The 17743-nt window shown below is 40.9% G+C and overlaps 2 protein-coding genes across 2 annotated transcripts in view; one reads left to right on the top strand and one right to left on the bottom strand.

Moving 5' to 3' along the window:
• The first annotated feature begins 499 nt into the window (after positions 1-499).
• Positions 500-8005, top strand: LOC101846835. Its single transcript, XM_005105921.3, has 3 exons — positions 500-651; positions 2666-2728; positions 4012-8005. The coding sequence occupies exons 1-3, from the start codon at positions 640-642 to the stop codon at positions 7729-7731; spliced, it is 3795 nt and encodes a 1264-aa protein (XP_005105978.1). The 5' UTR covers positions 500-639; the 3' UTR covers positions 7732-8005.
• Positions 8006-16909: 8904 nt separating this feature from the next.
• The window catches only part of LOC101849637 (ATP-binding cassette sub-family G member 8), a gene marked incomplete in the record, with an annotated part of 20413 nt that continues 19579 nt past the window's right edge, over positions 16910-17743 (bottom strand). Inside the window, 3 exon segments of the mRNA XM_013086753.2 lie at positions 16910-16944; positions 17275-17458; positions 17689-17704. Coding sequence (XP_012942207.2) covers positions 16910-16944; positions 17275-17458; positions 17689-17704 — 235 coding nt within the window.

Raw genomic sequence — 17743 nt, 5'->3', positions numbered from 1 at the left:
CCCCCTTCATAACCAAAAACCACGGACAAGTCGATTTTTAATTCATTCCCCATCACAAAAAACAAAAAAACAACCAAACCAATCAAAAAGCAACAACAACAAATCAAATCTTATTTTCTTCGTAAAACATTTCGCTTAAAATTATGATATATACGGGCAACAATTAAAAATTACCCAAAACTACTCCACGTTCTTGCATTCTTTACTTTCTTTTTCGAAAACAATTAAATTCCTAGTCTAGAATCCTGGTTGAGTTCACTTAATCTGACGAGTCTATGACCGTCCCGTACCCTCACACATTGACTTAATTCGTTTGTTGAAATTTTCAGAATGCCTATCCAAAAGAAGATGCAACTTTCCCCGCTACATAACGAAGTGCCGAAAGCGCATTCTGTCATAGACATAATTCTATGGTTACTCCACAAATCATGTCCCATGAATTTCACTCACGAATTTGACGACGCATCATGATTTTGCTAACTTGGTTTTCCTGGTCACATGTTGTCAGTTTTGTTGGTAGCCCGTCAGGCAGATCGCTGGTGTTCAGGTCGGATCGTTTAATTTCATTGCCTTCATGTCAGCCCATAAGTTCTGAAGGTGAAAGAGAAAGAGCTGTCAAATTCTTGATACAGTAGTTTGATGTCGAAGAAGGTACGTTTTATAATGTATAAAAATGGGTGCAAGTTTAGGGTTTTTGTGTTGTTTTAAGGTGGGTTTTTTTTATCACGAGGAAACTCTTTCTCCTTTGAACGACAGAGAGAGAGGAATAATTAAGATGCTTGGTAACTTTTGAAGTGATCACCAGGCTTTTGCCTCTGCTGTAGCTTATGAGACTTCTTTCAGAGAAAAAGTTTATATTTTGAACGTTTAAAAGCTTTATTTCCACATGATGGTGACTTCAGCAAAGGTTTATGTAAAGTTAAAAAGACGATAGAAAGCTAATCATTTAATAAGGCACACAGACGTAATTAATTGCTTCGAAGTGTCCACTTATTATTACTCGAGTTGTTCTTGCCTTTTTTGTTCCTACTTCTCAACGTTAACTTGGCTAAAAGTTTCCCTTTTCTCAATGTTAAATTGGCTAAATGTTTCCCCTTCGAAATTAATAGTAGTAACGTAAACTTGGTTAAGTTTCCCTTTCGAAACTACATTGTAATAGTATCAAGAAGTGATGATCATGTGAAATGGTGGGCAATGGGTAGGAATCGGAGTAAAGGTGTTTTCTGCGGCATTCGTCGGACAATCTTCGTGGAAGGAAATCCTCCCGAAAGTTGCATCTTTTGGGGGAGGAATTCCGTAACAAGCGACCACTACCTATGGAAGGGGTCATGACATTAGGTTTGGGTTTGGGTTAGTTTAGGGCTAGAATTTGGGCTAGGGTTGGGTCTCTTCTTTGTCCTTCCATTTTGTTTTTGGACGGATATTTTGAATAGTTTAACTGGCCATCTAAATTCATTCATTGTGGGTGTCAAGGCACGTTCTTGGACTTTTCTGATTCAGAGAACTCCGTATGTGATGTAATAGCAAGGCATTGACAGCCCTTCGATGGTTTCTTGGTTGATTTTGAAGAGGGCCTCCTTGCCTTTCTCCTAAAAAACTCACAAACCCCCACCCTTAAAAAAATCCTCTCCCCAGTTCTCCAGTACCCCAGTACATGAAATCCGTTTTCTTATAAGTCCGGCCCCGATGACAACTAACAGATTATTAATTATTATTATTATTATTATTATTATAGGAATTCCGTAACGAGCGACCACGATGAAACAGAATAGAGGGTTAGGGTTTGGGGTAGGGTTAGGGTGTGGGGAAGGGGTAGGGGTTGGGTTAGGGCTAGGGTTAGGTTTAGGGCTAGGGTTTGGGGTAGAGTAGGGGTAAGGTAAGGGATAGATCTAGATCTAGATCTAGGTCTCTTTTTTTTATTGTATTTGTTGGGGTGGTCGCTCGTTAGGCCTACGGAAGTCCTTCCATTATCATCATCATCATCATCATCAGTATCATAATTGTTACATTATTTTATTGTGAGCGGCTGGGGACAATTATGCTGATAATGGCTTGATTACTGTAGGTAAAAGTATAGACAAATTCGAGTTTGAAAATCACACATGATTCATAAACATTGTAGGATAGCTGTGTCTATAAATATGGTTCAAGTTCAGAAGAAATCCAAAACGTTTTATCCAGTTGTATCGTATTTGCTGCATGAAAAACTCCTACCAAACAGGAGTAATAGTCATCGACTAATTATAACAAAACGTAGATCTATATATAACTGTACAAATTAATAAGATTGGATTTGAATTATAATCTTTAGTTTGCTTTCTGACACCAACTCCCATTTCTCCAGTTTTGACGTAAATTGCTTTGAAATTCTACATTCCAGTCGAGGAAACGTGTTCAAAACGAAACTGAAAATTTTATACAATACGGACACTAACATTTTTGGGGCGTAAGGCTTTTTTTTTAATGAGCTGTGACAGTTGTAGCAAAACTCCTTATAGTTGGAAATTGTAGTTCCTGTAAAAGAGCACTCAGCTCGCAGGGTATCTCAGGAAGAATTTACTCCTTAATCGGAACATCTGATCAATGTAAAACAATTTCTAAAATAGGAAAAACTTGAAAATATTCTAGTAGTGTAACACAATCTTGAAAATTGTTCCCTCCCCAGAAATCGTATTGGCAGTTGATGGATTTGGAGGTTGCTCAGAGAAATGCTCAGCAGGATAATCAGGTAATCAGCTTGTACGATTTAGTTCTAAGTGTTTTGGTTCAGTCTCCTATAGAGAACATGTTTGTGGTTCTGTCCAGGTGGGTGGTTGGAATTTGTCACTCGTAGGATGTACTTTTCACCCCACTTTGCACCAGTCTGACTTATAGAAATTACGCAACTGTTGTACTAATTCGTCCTCAGCGACCAAACACCGGCTTCAGAACTCTCAAAAGATATCCATTAATTTCATGATTACGAGAAGTCTTTATTTTGTATACAATTGCGGTTAACGAGGTACGTTTAAGAGAAAGTTCAGGTGAAAAGAACATTGTTTAAAAAAAACAAAAAAATCCTCTTTACTTTCTTTGGAACACAAAACAATTGCTTTCGAGAAACGAATGCACTTGAAGCAAAATAATGTCTATTAGGTGGCATCCCACGCCGTTGTGTGTTCTTGTCCAGGCTGCCCTGAAACAGTCCTTCATGGGCACCATAAAAGCTCTTTAAAAAGTGTCCCCCTTTAGTTGCATAAAATACTCCTAAAAATAGGAATAGTTTCATTAAAACAACTAAAAAAAACAACCAAACCCGCCCCCCTCCCAAAAAACCCCCAACCCAACAAAAACAACCGACCTTTCCCATATACCCCCCCTCCCCCAGTTTATCAGTGGCATTCACTGGATCTATTGACACCAGATATGATTGAATATCCGTTCTTTCTCCCCGAATACATCTACAAAAGGAACAGTACCTCATAAAGACGAACTTTTTTTTTTAGGAAAGGCTCTTGCGTCACCAATAGCTTGACAGTTACAAACTGCTGACCCCAAAATGTTAAGAATAATCAGAAATAAACATAGCTCTCCATTACTTGCTCCCATAAACCTTATTCCCATCAGGCCTATTTATATTTTTTCCCTCTGCGCACTTTTAAAATATTAGAATTGCAGTTTGAGTTTGGTTCCGAAAGCCTCTGGTAGGTTGTACATCTTTTCTTTGCCTTGGATCTTTGTCTCTCTATTATTGCCCTTTCACATCTATAAGAGGCGTTTCTTTCTCGTTACTCAGTGCAGTTAATTTTTCAATGCAGTCCTGTTTTTCACAAAGTTTCTGATGCATGGGCAAGTAATCACTGCGGGTGGTTGGAGGGCACCACGGTAGGTCCTACTATCATACATTTCCTCTGTTTGTGTCTTGTCTGTTTTACTTTCTCCCAGAACTAAGCAATCATTGTGTCGATCTGAATTTCTTTACTCAAGCAAGCTAGTAAGTAATCTTTACTTTATCACTCTTAATATTCTTAGGTTCACCGCCACACAGTCCAACAGGCATTTGGAGAAAAGATACCTGTTTTGATTTCAAAACCAAAGTCGTCAACTACACCATTTGGGAAGATGGACAAAGACGGGAACATGTGGCCAATTGACCCGAAACACCAAACAGGTGACGCTAATGTCAGTGGCGGCGATCTGGGACCTTCTTCCTCCACTAACGGCACTAGGAACGGCAGCGATAATTTAGTAAGAATTGATGCAGTTGGGGAGTCGAACGCGAAGAAAAACGGTGACGAGAAAAGCAACAAAAAGCCTGCACCTGTTGAAAGAAGCAGAGAGAAGCGCCGCAGTCTCAGCGTACCGTCCGAAGCCGGGGAGTCACGATCAGGTCAGAGTGGCAGCAGTATAGGCTCCTCGGCCTCCGCGGCTATAGACAAAAATAACAGGTACGGAAATTTCCAGACTCGTCGGCGAGAGCCTAGGCGTAATAGTTTCTCCGCTTCCAGGCGTCGCCATGGTGACGGGTGGCCTCACGGGAGGTACAACAATGGTCGTGACGTCATGGATCCATGGGATCAAAGGCGAGAATCTACCCCGAGAACACCACCACCTTTTAACAGTTTCCCAACACCGCAGGCTTTCAGGGAGTGGCATGGGTCAACTGGCCGGAACATGCCGCTAATGGACCGCCCAGAATGGTATCCACCTCACCACGCATCGCGACGTACTCATCAGCTCATGCATCGTCCCAGAGAAAGAAGGAACGGCGTGGCAGAATTTGACCTTGGACATCGAGGGGATGGTTTTGACCCAGGTTGGAATCCAGCATACGCTCGTCATCAAAATGCGTTTGGCTATCCTAACTTAGGATACGAGGATTACCTCAGAAATCCAGTCGTTGGTTCTGGTTGGGAGAACCCTAGGGAGTATTTTGGACTCGACGATCCGCAGAACCGAAATCGGTACCAAAATCGGAGTCGGCAGGACCGTTTCCAGAAGACAAATTCTTACAGGTCTTCAAGCATTCCCGAACTTTCTCTGAACAGGAGTGCAGCGGTGAACTGTTATCAACCTGGACCTGCCTATGATGTCTGCGCCGAAGGAAATATTAACGGTCTAACCCAACAGATGAACCGTATTACCGTCTTTGAGCCTAGATCAAGGCCTCAGTCTTATGATGCACGCTTATCTAAAAAACTTCCCAATGTCTTTGACCAAAGGCTGATAAAAACAGCGTCTCAGCCACCATCTGCACCGACTCCCGTTCGTCGACGAGAATCAGATACGGGCTCAAAAGTAAGGAACCACGCCCTTGAAACAAATAGGTCAGCTGGTAACTATTCTTACGGCACACGCACAGACTCAAATACGAATTTAATCCAAAGAACACCAAGGAATGGACATTCCCATCCCAACAATATACGTGTTGTTTCCGTTCCTCACCCAAGAAATAATTTAGAAAAAAACACAAATCATCGTGAAAACCAGGAGTACAATAAGACAAGAAATGGCTGTATTCAGCCAAAATCTCGATCAAGAGCCCACAAAGCCCATCTGGAGTATGATACAGTATTCAACCATGCGCCTTTGGTTCAAACTGATCAGGCGCCAAATGAAACACCAAGCGACCGTGAGTCTTCAACTCGGAGAGCTCATCGTCTCAATGGTTTATTGTCGGAGGTTCAAGAAGAACTGGTCATGGCGGAAATCCTCAACTTGCCGTTCAAACGAGGGCCACGTGTACAGAATGGAACACCAAATTCTTCGAAGCTAAACCCTCAAGCGTCTGAATTTCGACCAAACAGTATACAAGACGGTCGTTTATGTCAGGTTCCTTTGGAGCAAAACTCTACTTATGACCCTGAAACATCTAGAAATGTATGGCCATCTACCAACAAAGATCGGTCTGACAAAAATAACAATTACATAATACCTATAGAATCGAACGAATCAGAGTCGGTGTATGATAGTTGTAACTCCTATGAAAAACAAATAGAAAACCAAACAAAGCCAAAGGTGAGGGATTCTTCTCAAATATCAAATGTACACGTTGAAAATACCCATCAAAATTCGCAATTTCCTGTAGCAAACGGCGAGTTCAGTCATTATCAACCAGTAACTGTTTACAATCAGAATTTGGCTCAAGCCAATGGGCAGGTAGTAGCATCAGCTCCTGTGATTACCGCAGCAACTCAGGCTGGGGCAGTTTTCATGCCCAGTTCAACCCCAGCCGCTCACCTCATAGAACCACAAACGCCACAAGTAAACTTCCAGTCTTCAGCAAACTTCGCACAGACCCCACAGGTTGTCGATTATCAACAAATGTCTGTGTATAATCCTCCTAACTGCCATGCTGAGTTCCAAACACCAGCAGCATCGCATTACGTCCAAGCTCCTATGCCTCAAGGCTTTCCACAGCCGGGGGTGATTGCTACCCCAGCCTATCACGAGCAAAGTCATTTCAGGTTCCCTGAGAACTATCAAAACCACGAGCAGCAAGGAGCCAGCCAAGAGATGCCCCCGAATGCTATATTCCTCAACACGCCAGTCATAGCCACGCCCGTGGGCCTTTACAACGGCAACCATTTCACGTATCAGGTTGCAAGCGTGCCTGCTCAACCAGTGGTCAATCGACCTGACTTGCCACTTCGCACGACCCAAACTGAACCAAGAACCTTTGATTCACCCCACCACCAGGCCTTTTTCCAGCACGCACCAGTTTTTAATTTCCAGGCGTACTGCATGACTGTTGAAAACGACCAGCCATTCCGCTACCCAGGGACAAATGTTCCGACGATTGAAGAGCTGAAAAACCCAACAAAAAACAAGTCTTGTGGCGAAAAGAAGACGTCGTTGATGGATAGAGTCGGCAATACGATCAAAGAAGTTCAAGCGAGTCTGAAAACGAGCAAAACTCGACGTCGTGAAGGTCAGGAGAGCTGGGAGGAAATTTTGGAGAAACTGATTAAACTGCCTCCCAATTTCCGCGAGCCAAGTGACATGGCGGAATACAGGCAGCTGCGGAAACTGAGTGAAGTTATATCTACCTATATTAAGGAGATCAAAAAGGATTCTCCCGGAAGTTTGTCCGAATCCGAAATCTTCCAAGAAGTTCTGGACTTATCATGGCCCATTGCGAGTATGAATCTGGACATGGTTTCTGGGAAAATGAGTAACTCTTTGCCTGAAATCGTACCAGATACAGATGCCGCAGTAAAGAATGGAAAATCTCGCACTGCAAGAATGAACCGATCAAGGCAATGTCTCCAAAAGGCATGGAATGAGCTAGCGATGACAATTTCTAGGAAATGCGCCATTCAAATTAAACGGGATGGGGAACTAACCCCAATTATGCAAACACAGCTGCCTTTCGAGATGAGCACCAGGTCTGAGCACTCATTATCAGACGAGCTCCCGCAGTGCGATCAAGTTCATCCGAATGCATCGTCCACACCCAGCCAAGGAGACGGTGAACACTTTACTTTTGGAGATGGCAGCTTGACTACGAGGCCACGGCCTGTTTCCCTTGCCTATTCCCCTGCTGTGTCTCAAGATGGACACTTTTTGCCGCAGGCTCATGGCGTCATGCTACATAGTGCAATGTCTGGAACCGTGAGCGAACAGAACGAACATTCTGATAACAGGCGCGATTCTCTGGGCGGGGTGAATGTGGGGACCCGCATCTCCTACTTTGAAAGCAACGCGAAAGGTGAAGAGGCAGCGCAACGTCAGACCAAGGGCAAGAAATAAAGACGGGCACCCAGAAGACATTTTAACGCTTTAAAAATACTCTTAAATATATATTTTTAAAAAAACCTCTTAAATATTTTTATACTAACGTTTTTTTATATTGTACATAACATATTCACAGCCTCTCGTAGCATTTACATTTTAGCTACTGCAGGTGCAGATGTGAGGGCAGTTAACTAAGCAATGAGTTTTATTTCTTAATATACTTCTTCTACATAACATCTTTTATGTATTTTAACAAGACAGTTTACAAATAAAGCACAGAAATATAATTGTACCCTGTCTTGTTCATCTGATTTTGAATGTTTGTCAGATCTCTGCATACTTAACGGGTGGTTGGCGGGTGCCCTGGTGTGGTTTGGTCCTTCTTTCCTATCGGACATCTATCGTCCTGATCTTTCCTTCTATTTTCGTGTTCGTTACTTTCTTGTAAAGCCTTTGATCTTCAGCACTTATGATGACCTTATTGTGTTGCAAATGAAGTTTGTGATTAGGTGGGCACGGTGAGTGGGGTGCGACCCGTACGACCGGAGAAGGGGGCCCTGGTGGCTGAAGTGTGGCTTTCCTCACCAACACGCCACTTTGGCCCTGGATTCGGTCTAGACCGGCCGGTGCAGTGGCCTACTGCACTCAATCGATTGCGACCGGTTCATAGAACCGGTTTTGGCCAATCTTGGTTAGAAGGCAAGATTTCTTGCCGTCTGATTGGGAGTATACCTCCAGGGTAGCCCTGACACCAGCTATGGACTTCCGAGCGATGTCCCCTTGTTGGACTCGGTGGCGGGTGGGGAGCCCTGGTGATGAACAAAAACGTCATATATATGGATATCAAATCAAAGATTTCTCTCCTTACCCCAATTCCCAACAAGTCCCTGTCAGGAGGAGCGGGTGCGAATCCTGACCAGGGCAAAAGAAAACGGTTGAGAGAGCACGATAACATCAGTATCTGGGACCTGCCTAGACAAAAATCGCTAGGACGGTCACCTTATTTAATAATCTCCTCAGCTGATGAGTCTAAAAAAAAGTAACTTCTTTAAGCCTTTTTGCCATTGACAAAGCTCTCAGAGCCTGTGGCATCCCCAGACCAAAGAAAGTCTCCCCCCAGGGGTCCGGCGACCTCTAAATAAATTAAAATGGCAGTTCTTCAGTGGAACTCCAATTTAATGAATAAACAAACACTACACAGACAAATACAACTAAACACAACACTTCAGGCAGTTGCGGTCAGGGTCACCCTACACCGTCCCATGACTATCTGTTCAATATAAATCCCTCCAAATTATCCTCTATCTTTAAGAGAACCAATAAACATCAGAGACCAGCTCCCACAACCCTTCATCATGTTGAGAGATTTTAATGCCCATAGCCCTCTTTGGGGAAATGAACCAACTGACACTAAAGGTAAAATCATAGAAAATGTCTTAACAAAAACCAATACTAGTATATTTAACGACAATTCCCCTACATTTCAAAATTCAAATAACCTAAACTTTTCATCCATAGATTTAACCCTATGTGATCCTGACCTAATTCCAGACTTTCAGTGGTCGGTCCTGTACGACCCACACGGATCGGACCACTTCCCCATCAACCTAGTTCCAGACATTTCACACCGAACTCCTATCCCGGACCGTTTCAATCTTAAAAGAGCGGACTGGGATGGGTTTCACATGGAATGTCTGGAGAAACTCAATCCATCTCAAACACAAACACAAACTTTTTAACGATTTCATTAAAACCCTTCTCGAAATCGTTCAAAAACACGTACCAAAATTGTCCACCAAACCCCGAAAAAATAAATGTTGGTTCACTGAAGACTGCCAAAAAGCTGTTGCGGTAAAAAAATCAGCTCTCAGGAAGTTTGTCAACTCTAAAACAAACAAAGACCTCATTAATTTCAAAATTGCGCGAGCCCAAGCACGCAGAAAAATCAGAACAGCCCCAAAAACATCTTTTCGAAATTGTCTCTAAAATCAACAACAACACACCAATGCACAAAGTCTGGAAGATGATAAAGAAATTAAAAGGTACTAAAAAAGACACAAACACATCCTAAAACCGAATAACTCCTTCGTAGAAACCGAAAAAACAGTAGCTAACTGTATAACATCAACTCTCTCCGGAAATTCCTCTACCCGCAATTACAACCCTGAATTCAAAAAAGTAAAAATGTCTTCTGAAAAGACAACTGTTGATTTTACCTCTTCAAATAAAGAAAACTATCATTGCACCTTTTCTCTTAATGAATTAAAATGTAATATTGCAGAACTATCAAACACATCTCCAGGCCCTGATCAAAGGCACGACGAAATCATCAAACGTCTTCCAGACGAAACACTCCTATTACTCCTTGATATTTACAATGAACTTTGGCATTCTCAACAATTTCCGAACAGTTGGCGTCTTGCCACTATTATACCAATCCCAAAACCAGGAAAAGATCACTATAACCTATCAAACTACCGTCCCATAGCCCCTACAAACTGTTTCTGCAAACTTATGGAAAAACCTAACAAACGTCTTATGTGGTTTCTGGAAACCTCAAACTCCTTATCCAATTTCCAATGCGGTTTTCGCAAAAATCGCTCTACCATTGCTCTACCATTGACCATCTCGTCCGACTTGAAACTTTCATTCGGGAAGCTTTCATTCGAAAAGAGCACCTTGTGGCTATTTTTTTCGACTGAGAAAAAGCCTTCGACACCACATGGAGACATGATATTTTAAAAGACCTGTATGACTTGGGCTTACGCGGAAATCTCCCCGAATTTATACGAAACTTTTTGAAAGATCGATCATTTCAAGTAGAAGTAGGTTCAACCCTATCAAATTTACACACCCAAGAAGAAGGCGTCCCACAAGGAAGCATCTTATCGCCCATTCTTTTCGAAATCAAAATCAATTCCATCACAAAAACCCTTCAAAACAATATTGACTGCTCACTTTACGTTGACGACTTCCTGATCTGCTATAAATCCAAATCCAAAATGGATCACATTGAAAGTCAGCTTCAGCTTCAACTCCATAAACTGGAAACTTTGGCAAACGGGCAAAGGTTCAAATTTTCCACATTAAAAACAAACTGTGTACATTTTTGCCTGTCGCACAAATGTGTGCGACAACCAGATTTATATTTGTTTGGATAGAAAATTCCTGTTACAAAACAAGCTCGTTTCCTTGGCGTAATCTTCGACAATAAACTATCTTTCCTACCACACTTGAAAGACCTAAAGACGAAGTGTCAGAGTGCTCACAACGCCTTAAAAGTATAATCCAATCCTGAATGGGGAGGAGATACTGAAATACTTCTTCAACTTTACCGTTCCCTTGTCCGTTCCAGGCTGGACTATGCCAGTCCTGTTTACGGATCAGCCAGAAAGTCTTACCTTAAAATTTTAGACCCTGTTCAGAACCAAGGCCTTCTCCTTGCCCTAAGCGCTTTCCGTACTTCACCTGTAGAAAGTTTACAGGCAGAAGCGCATGAACCATCTTTAGAACTTAGAAGGAAAAAAACTCTCTTTGCAGTACGCTTTGAAACTTAGCTCAGTACCCCAAAACCCAGCCCACAAATGTGTCTTTGGCCTTCCCGAAGATCTAAAAACTCTATCCTCCTTAGGAAATAAAGTAAGCCCTTTCGGAATAAGAATCCAGAACCATCTCAAAGACATTGATTTTTCTGAAGACATAATCGAGCCCTTTGCCATGTCCAGCATACCTCCATGGCATTTAACCAAACCAAACATAGATACTAGTCTTGAAAAACACAACAAAAAGTCTACAGACAAAACTACATACTTAAACTCATTCAAACAGCTAATAAATAGATACCCCGAAGCAGAGAAACTCTTTACAGACGGATCCAAAAATGACTCCTCAGTAGGAGCTGCTGCCCTTGCATCGCCACACAGCTTAAGCTTAAGGAAACTCCACCCAGAAGCTTCAGTCTACACTGCTGAGGCTACATCTCTTGAAATGGCCCTAAATATTATAGATCAATCAACCAAGTCTACTTTCCTAATCCTTTCAGACTCTCTCTCTTGTCTGAAATCTTTAGAGCTCTCTGACACCTCCGACAACAGAATTTTAAAACTTATAATTAAACTGCATTTTCTACATCAGTCTGGAAAAAAGTAAACTATTACAACAGCTTGGCTTCCAAGCCATGTAGGCATTGGTGGCAACGAAGCTGTTATCCAATTTGCCAAAGAATCTCTAAAACTACCTGAAAACAAAAATAGTAAAATCCCTTTCTCTAACATGAAACCGAAAGTAAAAGAACACATCACATCCTCCTGGTCCCAAATCTGGAATCAACAAATACACAACTAACTCCATTACATTCAACCGAAACTTAGCCCAGGAAACCACTATCTCTACCACGAAGAGAAAAAGTAATTTTTACCCGACTAAAGATAGGACACACGCACGTCACGCACATACATTTGCTCGAAGGAGAGGAAGCTCCTTTTTGCGTGGCGTGCAACACAAATTTCACAGTTCGGCACATCCTAACGGAATGTGTCGAATTTAATTATGTTCGTGAGAAATATTTTTAATGTAAAGATATTAAGACCCTTTTTGACATCGTAGAGCCAAGAAAAATTTTAAGTTAAATAAAAAGAAATTGGACTATTTAATAGAATATGAAAATATATAGTTATCGTTATCGGTGTATATATATACATACACTGAAATTTATATTGTATATACAAATGTAAATAAGCCTTTTCCATATTTACCAACAATTATTTATAAATGTTTGTTCGTCTTTTTAGCATAATGAAAATAGTGAGATCGTGTGCTGTTGCGAGCTCCGAAAAACTCTGACTAAAAATACGTCTGATTTTGTAGCGGTGAAACCTGTTGGCGCTTAAATGACCAAAATTGTGTCGATAGTGCCGTAAAACATCTACTCAATCAATCAATGGGCACGGTGAGCTGGAGCATATGGTGTTTGCATTGCGAGCCAAGAACGGGAGGACGTGCGGGCGAATGATTTCATAAATGTAGCGTCTGGCGGTGAGGTTCCCGTTGATGAAAACGAGGTATGTGCGGCCTGTGCTGGTTATCCCACCCAGGCCATGACACCACGTCTATCTCCAACTGAACTCACACATTCTGTAGACACGCTGCCTTCCATCATTGCTTTGCAGTTGGAAACGACACTCATTTGTGAACATCACATTATCCCACTGTCTCAAAATCCATCGTGCAGGGCGTCTAGGAATGAGACCTTGAGCTCTGAGGCGTCGGCGCACAGTCGGGGCACTTATGGTTCTCTGTCCCGGCCACTCCCTGGCTGTCTTGATAGCAGGCCGGAAGCGATCTCGTAGGTGCAAGACCCGAATGTACCGGTCGTGGGCTGGTGTTGTAGCTCTAGGACGACCCGTCCGGGGACCATCCCTGTCGTCTGCAAACGATTCATTAGTCGATATATCGTGTCTCTTGTCACATTGAAGGTCCCTGCAACATTCGCTACTGGCGTATTGGCCCTCAGCATACCAACTGCCTGATTGCGCTCTTCGTTCGTTAAACGCGGCATGCTGTATCTTTAGATTTAGATGTTTTGAAATGAAACTTTTAACGTTTTATTCTTGGCTACAGATAAAAGATGTGTTAAACCCATAAAAAAAACGTTCGAGAAAAATGACAAAACACGGTTTTTTAACAAAACAAGACCTGAGCTTTATTAACTGGGCACCTGATTATAAATGCAGGCTGATCAGGAGCCTCAAGTGTTCCCAATCACGTGTGGAAAATTTCTGCTCAATGGGTTTTCAATTTTTCATGAAACACGCAATTAAAATGTGTCTGGTTTTTATTGACGCTAAGTGTAGTAATGATAATACTAATGATAATACTAATGATAATAATGGTAATAGATCTAGATCTAATAAAAATAATGATAGCAACAGTAATAAAATAATAGGATATTAATAATATTGATGATAATGATAATGATAATGCAATCATAATCATAATGTAATAACGATAACAAAAATAAAAAAGAAATAAAAATAATTACAAAAATAAATAGTAACAACTATACAACACAATATCCCGTCTCAACAGCAAGGTCTCTATACACTTAACACTCGGTCTTATTACCCCGCATAAACTACAAAACTCACATTGTCATCCCCAGCCGCTCCCCTCATAGAGTATACAGTATGCAGTATAGATCTATGTTACGCTCAACAAATACCAACAAATTTTGGCAAGATATTTCGCTTTCAATAGTAGGGTACGATTTCGGCTTTGTTGTCTAAAAAAGTTCCAGAGTCCAAGTTGAATGCTACTTTCATTTCCATTTTTTTTCTCACGATAGCATATTTATCCGTGCGTGTGTGTGCGTGTGTGACACACACACACACATTAGTGTGATACCTAATTCAACGTATCGTTTCTGCTTCATTTCTCCCTGTTTGAATTTATCACCAGAACTTCGGGGCCAAATTCCGCACTTCCTGAAGTGGGACGTTTGTGTCGAGAAGGGCATGAAGAGAAAAATGAAACAGGAACAAACACTACCCTCCCCCAAAACAAAACACATAAATTAGAAGTGTACAATTTAAAAAAACAACAACAAACAACTCAAGCGTAACTGCCTTCATGCTGCTCATGCAAAGTTTCACTAAGTCGCAGCATTTTGTTAAATTTATTCCAAATCAAATCAGACAAATCGAACCTGATGTAGAATTGCAATAGATCTAGATATCTATTTGTCTTTTGAAGTGGAGTTATAAAATTCATTGTTTTAGCAAAATCAGACACAACAGGAAGATACATGAAAAACAAATTTCCCTTGGTTACTAACTCAGTTATTCTCTAATCACTTCAATATAAATTAGATGTATATGTGTAAAAGACAAATCAAGGGTAACTGCATTCAAGCTGCTTCATGCAAAGTGGAACAACTAAGTCGAAGCATTTTGTTCTAATATTTATTCCAGATTAAATCAGATAAATCCAACCTGATGTAAAATTACAATATTTGTTTTTTGAAGTGGAGAAAAAAATGTATTGTTTTTGCAAAATCAGGCACAACAGGAAGATACATGATAAACAACTTTTCCTTATTCTCTATCACTTCAACCATTTGATGTAGATCTATAGGTCGTTCTTGTAAAATATAAACCGGCGATTTAGCTTTGAATCCAATTCAGCTGGTCTTTGAGAAAAATAAAACTGATATTGATATTGATATTGATATTAATAAAGAACATTTGTCTTTCCGGGGAATCTTTTTTTTCCCGAAGAAGTAGCTGGTTTCTAAAAGCACTTCTTATTTTTGCCCTACCAGAGGCGGCTAAAAATGATCTTACTTAACTGCACCGTCAGTCTTTCCAACAACAATATGGAATCTATACATTCAATAAAGTAAACATGACAATAATAAAGTAGTTTTTCTCGTGGCCTGATTAGATCTAGTATAGGTCTAGATCTATATTGTAGCAAAGCTCACATTGTAGCAAAGCTCACAACATAACGAAACATGTTTTTATTTCCCTTTTCTTGCTTCTAATGAAGCTCGCAGTTCACACGAAAAAATCAGTACTGTAAATCATTTACAATTTTCTTCAAATTGATTAATAAACAAACAAGCAAAATATGTGTGCAAGCCTAGGAAAATTAGGCTAATGTCGCCAATGGGCAAATCGAGGAAACACCGAAAAAGCACTAACAAAAGATTTTCAATGGTTTTCAAATTTCAATGAAAATAGGTAGGCCTATACTATATTCTTTAGGGGCCAGGCTGGTAGTGGTACTTATATTTGCTGTGCTATAAAGAAATACACATTAAGATCATTTAAGTTTTCAAGTTGTATCGACAAAGCATGAATAAAGAGTGAAACAAAGTGAATGTGTCTAAATCAAAACCATGACGTTGCAACTTCTACTTTTCACGTAAAAACTTGGAAGGAAATAACAATAAGAGAACTAAAATACTTATTGTAAGATGCCACATGACGTCATTTAGTGAAATGGGATGTTGTTATGAATGTAAAGGTGTAAACGGCACATGATCAGAACTGAAAAAAGCACAAGGATCTTTTCAAAAAAGTTCAAATTATAATAATGTCTAGTTGAACCAAAATGCACAGTATACCTAATCAGTTTTTTAAATTATGATTTTCATGCACAAATTTGATATTGTAAAAAAATCTCACCACCTTCTCCGCCTTAACCCCCCCCCCCCCCCTCTCCCTCTGTCTGTCTGTCTGTCTGTCTGTCTGTCTGTCTGTCTGTCTGTCTGTCTGTCTGTCTGTCTGTCTGTCTGTCTTTGTCTCCCTCTCACTCTCTCTCTCTCTCTCTCTGTTTCTCTCTCTCTCTCTCTCTCTCTCTCTCTCTCTCTCTCTCTCTCTCTCTGTGTCTCTCTCTCGTCCTCTTATGGTCAAAGCGCACACGAACGATCATTCATATTTTAGTACATACAAATATTCATACTTAAACACACACACAAACACACACACACACACACACACACACACACACACACACACACACACACACACACACACACACACACAAACGCCATTAGAGCACACAAAGTATCATGCACATTCATACATACAGATTCATACTCTGTAGATAAGGTAATCGTAAGAGAGCACCGTCTTTGTCGTTGACTAGAACATTAATAGTCACCCAACATTTCATCATCATACACTGCTCGGGGGCTCTCGTGGCCTATAACTAAAAGTTAAGGTATTCGCCTCTCATTCCATAGGTCCCGGGTTCGAATCCGGATAGCTATGAAAGTTTTCTTCTCTAAAAATTTTCTCCTTTTTCATCCTTTCCTGCTCTCTAAAACGTGTTCTGTCCTCTGCTTTCGTTTCCACTTTCTGCCCCACCCCTTCATCTCCTTTGCCCCCTCCTCTGGGCTCCTGACTCTTTCTGCAGCCTTTCTATTGCTTCTCCTTGGCACCTTCTTACTGCTGTCTTTAAGCCACACCCCTGATCTTTTGATAGGTAAGATCTACGCCTAGCCTTTTCAGACAAAAGCAAAAAATCTCGGATGTTCGTGTGCAAGTTTGCGCACGTTAAAGATCACTTGGTGGTCCAAAATCGATAATAGTAGGCTTTGGCCGCCATCCGGGCAAAATTCAAAATTCCCCACCTACTGAAAATGGTGCTCATATGACCTATTGAAAAAAAAAAAAAGAAAACAACAAAACTACCGCTCCATAATCCTGCTCCCTGTGAACATATCTGCATAAAAAGTTAAACATATTGTGTAAACATCAAACTGAGTAAAAATGAATGCTCCTCAACCCCCCTCCCCCCTCGAAAAAGCAAAAAAAACACCCCAACAACAACAAAAAGAAAAACACCTCCTCCCCTCAAAACAAAACAAAAGGAAAAACCATACAACCACCACCACCACCAATAACATCAACAACAATATTCAGTTCCATTATAGATCAGACGGATTTGATGACGTTGAATTTCTTGAATGTCTGTAATCAACCAAGCGTGATGCCTCTCGTGTTAGCCGAACTGGCATGCCATGTACTATGATAACATTACAAGTTAACTAACCCTCGTCATGGGGTTTCTGTGGCACCCAAACAAGCCCTACAAGCATAATGACAAGGAAAACCAATACGTTGAGGCCTATGACCAAGCCACATGTCCACAGCTCTCCGCTATCCAGCCCGTAAATCTTCATGGCCTGAGCTCCGTTCCTCACACAGGAGACGGCAGCACCTTCATCGCACTCGAACTATGGACAATCGAGAAGGTTTATTGTTAGTGTCATTTCATAAGCGCGTAAGTCAGTCATGCTTTGAAGTTTTCAGAAAAATTGATTTAAAATAGAAAAACGAGCCCAATATAAATTAAACATCCCCTCCCCCCTGAAAAAACAACAAAAACACCCCAGACAACAACAACAACAACAAAACAAACAAATAAACCAAGGCCCCTGGATAAAATTCATGTGTTGTGACTCACAGTTTTTCTGTAGAAACTGGAGAGACAATAAGGAAGAAGAACGGAAAATAATGTG

Source organism: Aplysia californica, unplaced genomic scaffold (genome assembly GCF_000002075.1).
Source record: "Aplysia californica isolate F4 #8 unplaced genomic scaffold, AplCal3.0 scaffold00501, whole genome shotgun sequence".
NCBI classification, from domain to species: domain Eukaryota; kingdom Metazoa; phylum Mollusca; class Gastropoda; order Aplysiida; family Aplysiidae; genus Aplysia; species Aplysia californica.
The sequence above is the reverse complement of the archived record's forward strand: the minus strand, read 5'-3'. Positions and strand labels throughout refer to the sequence as shown.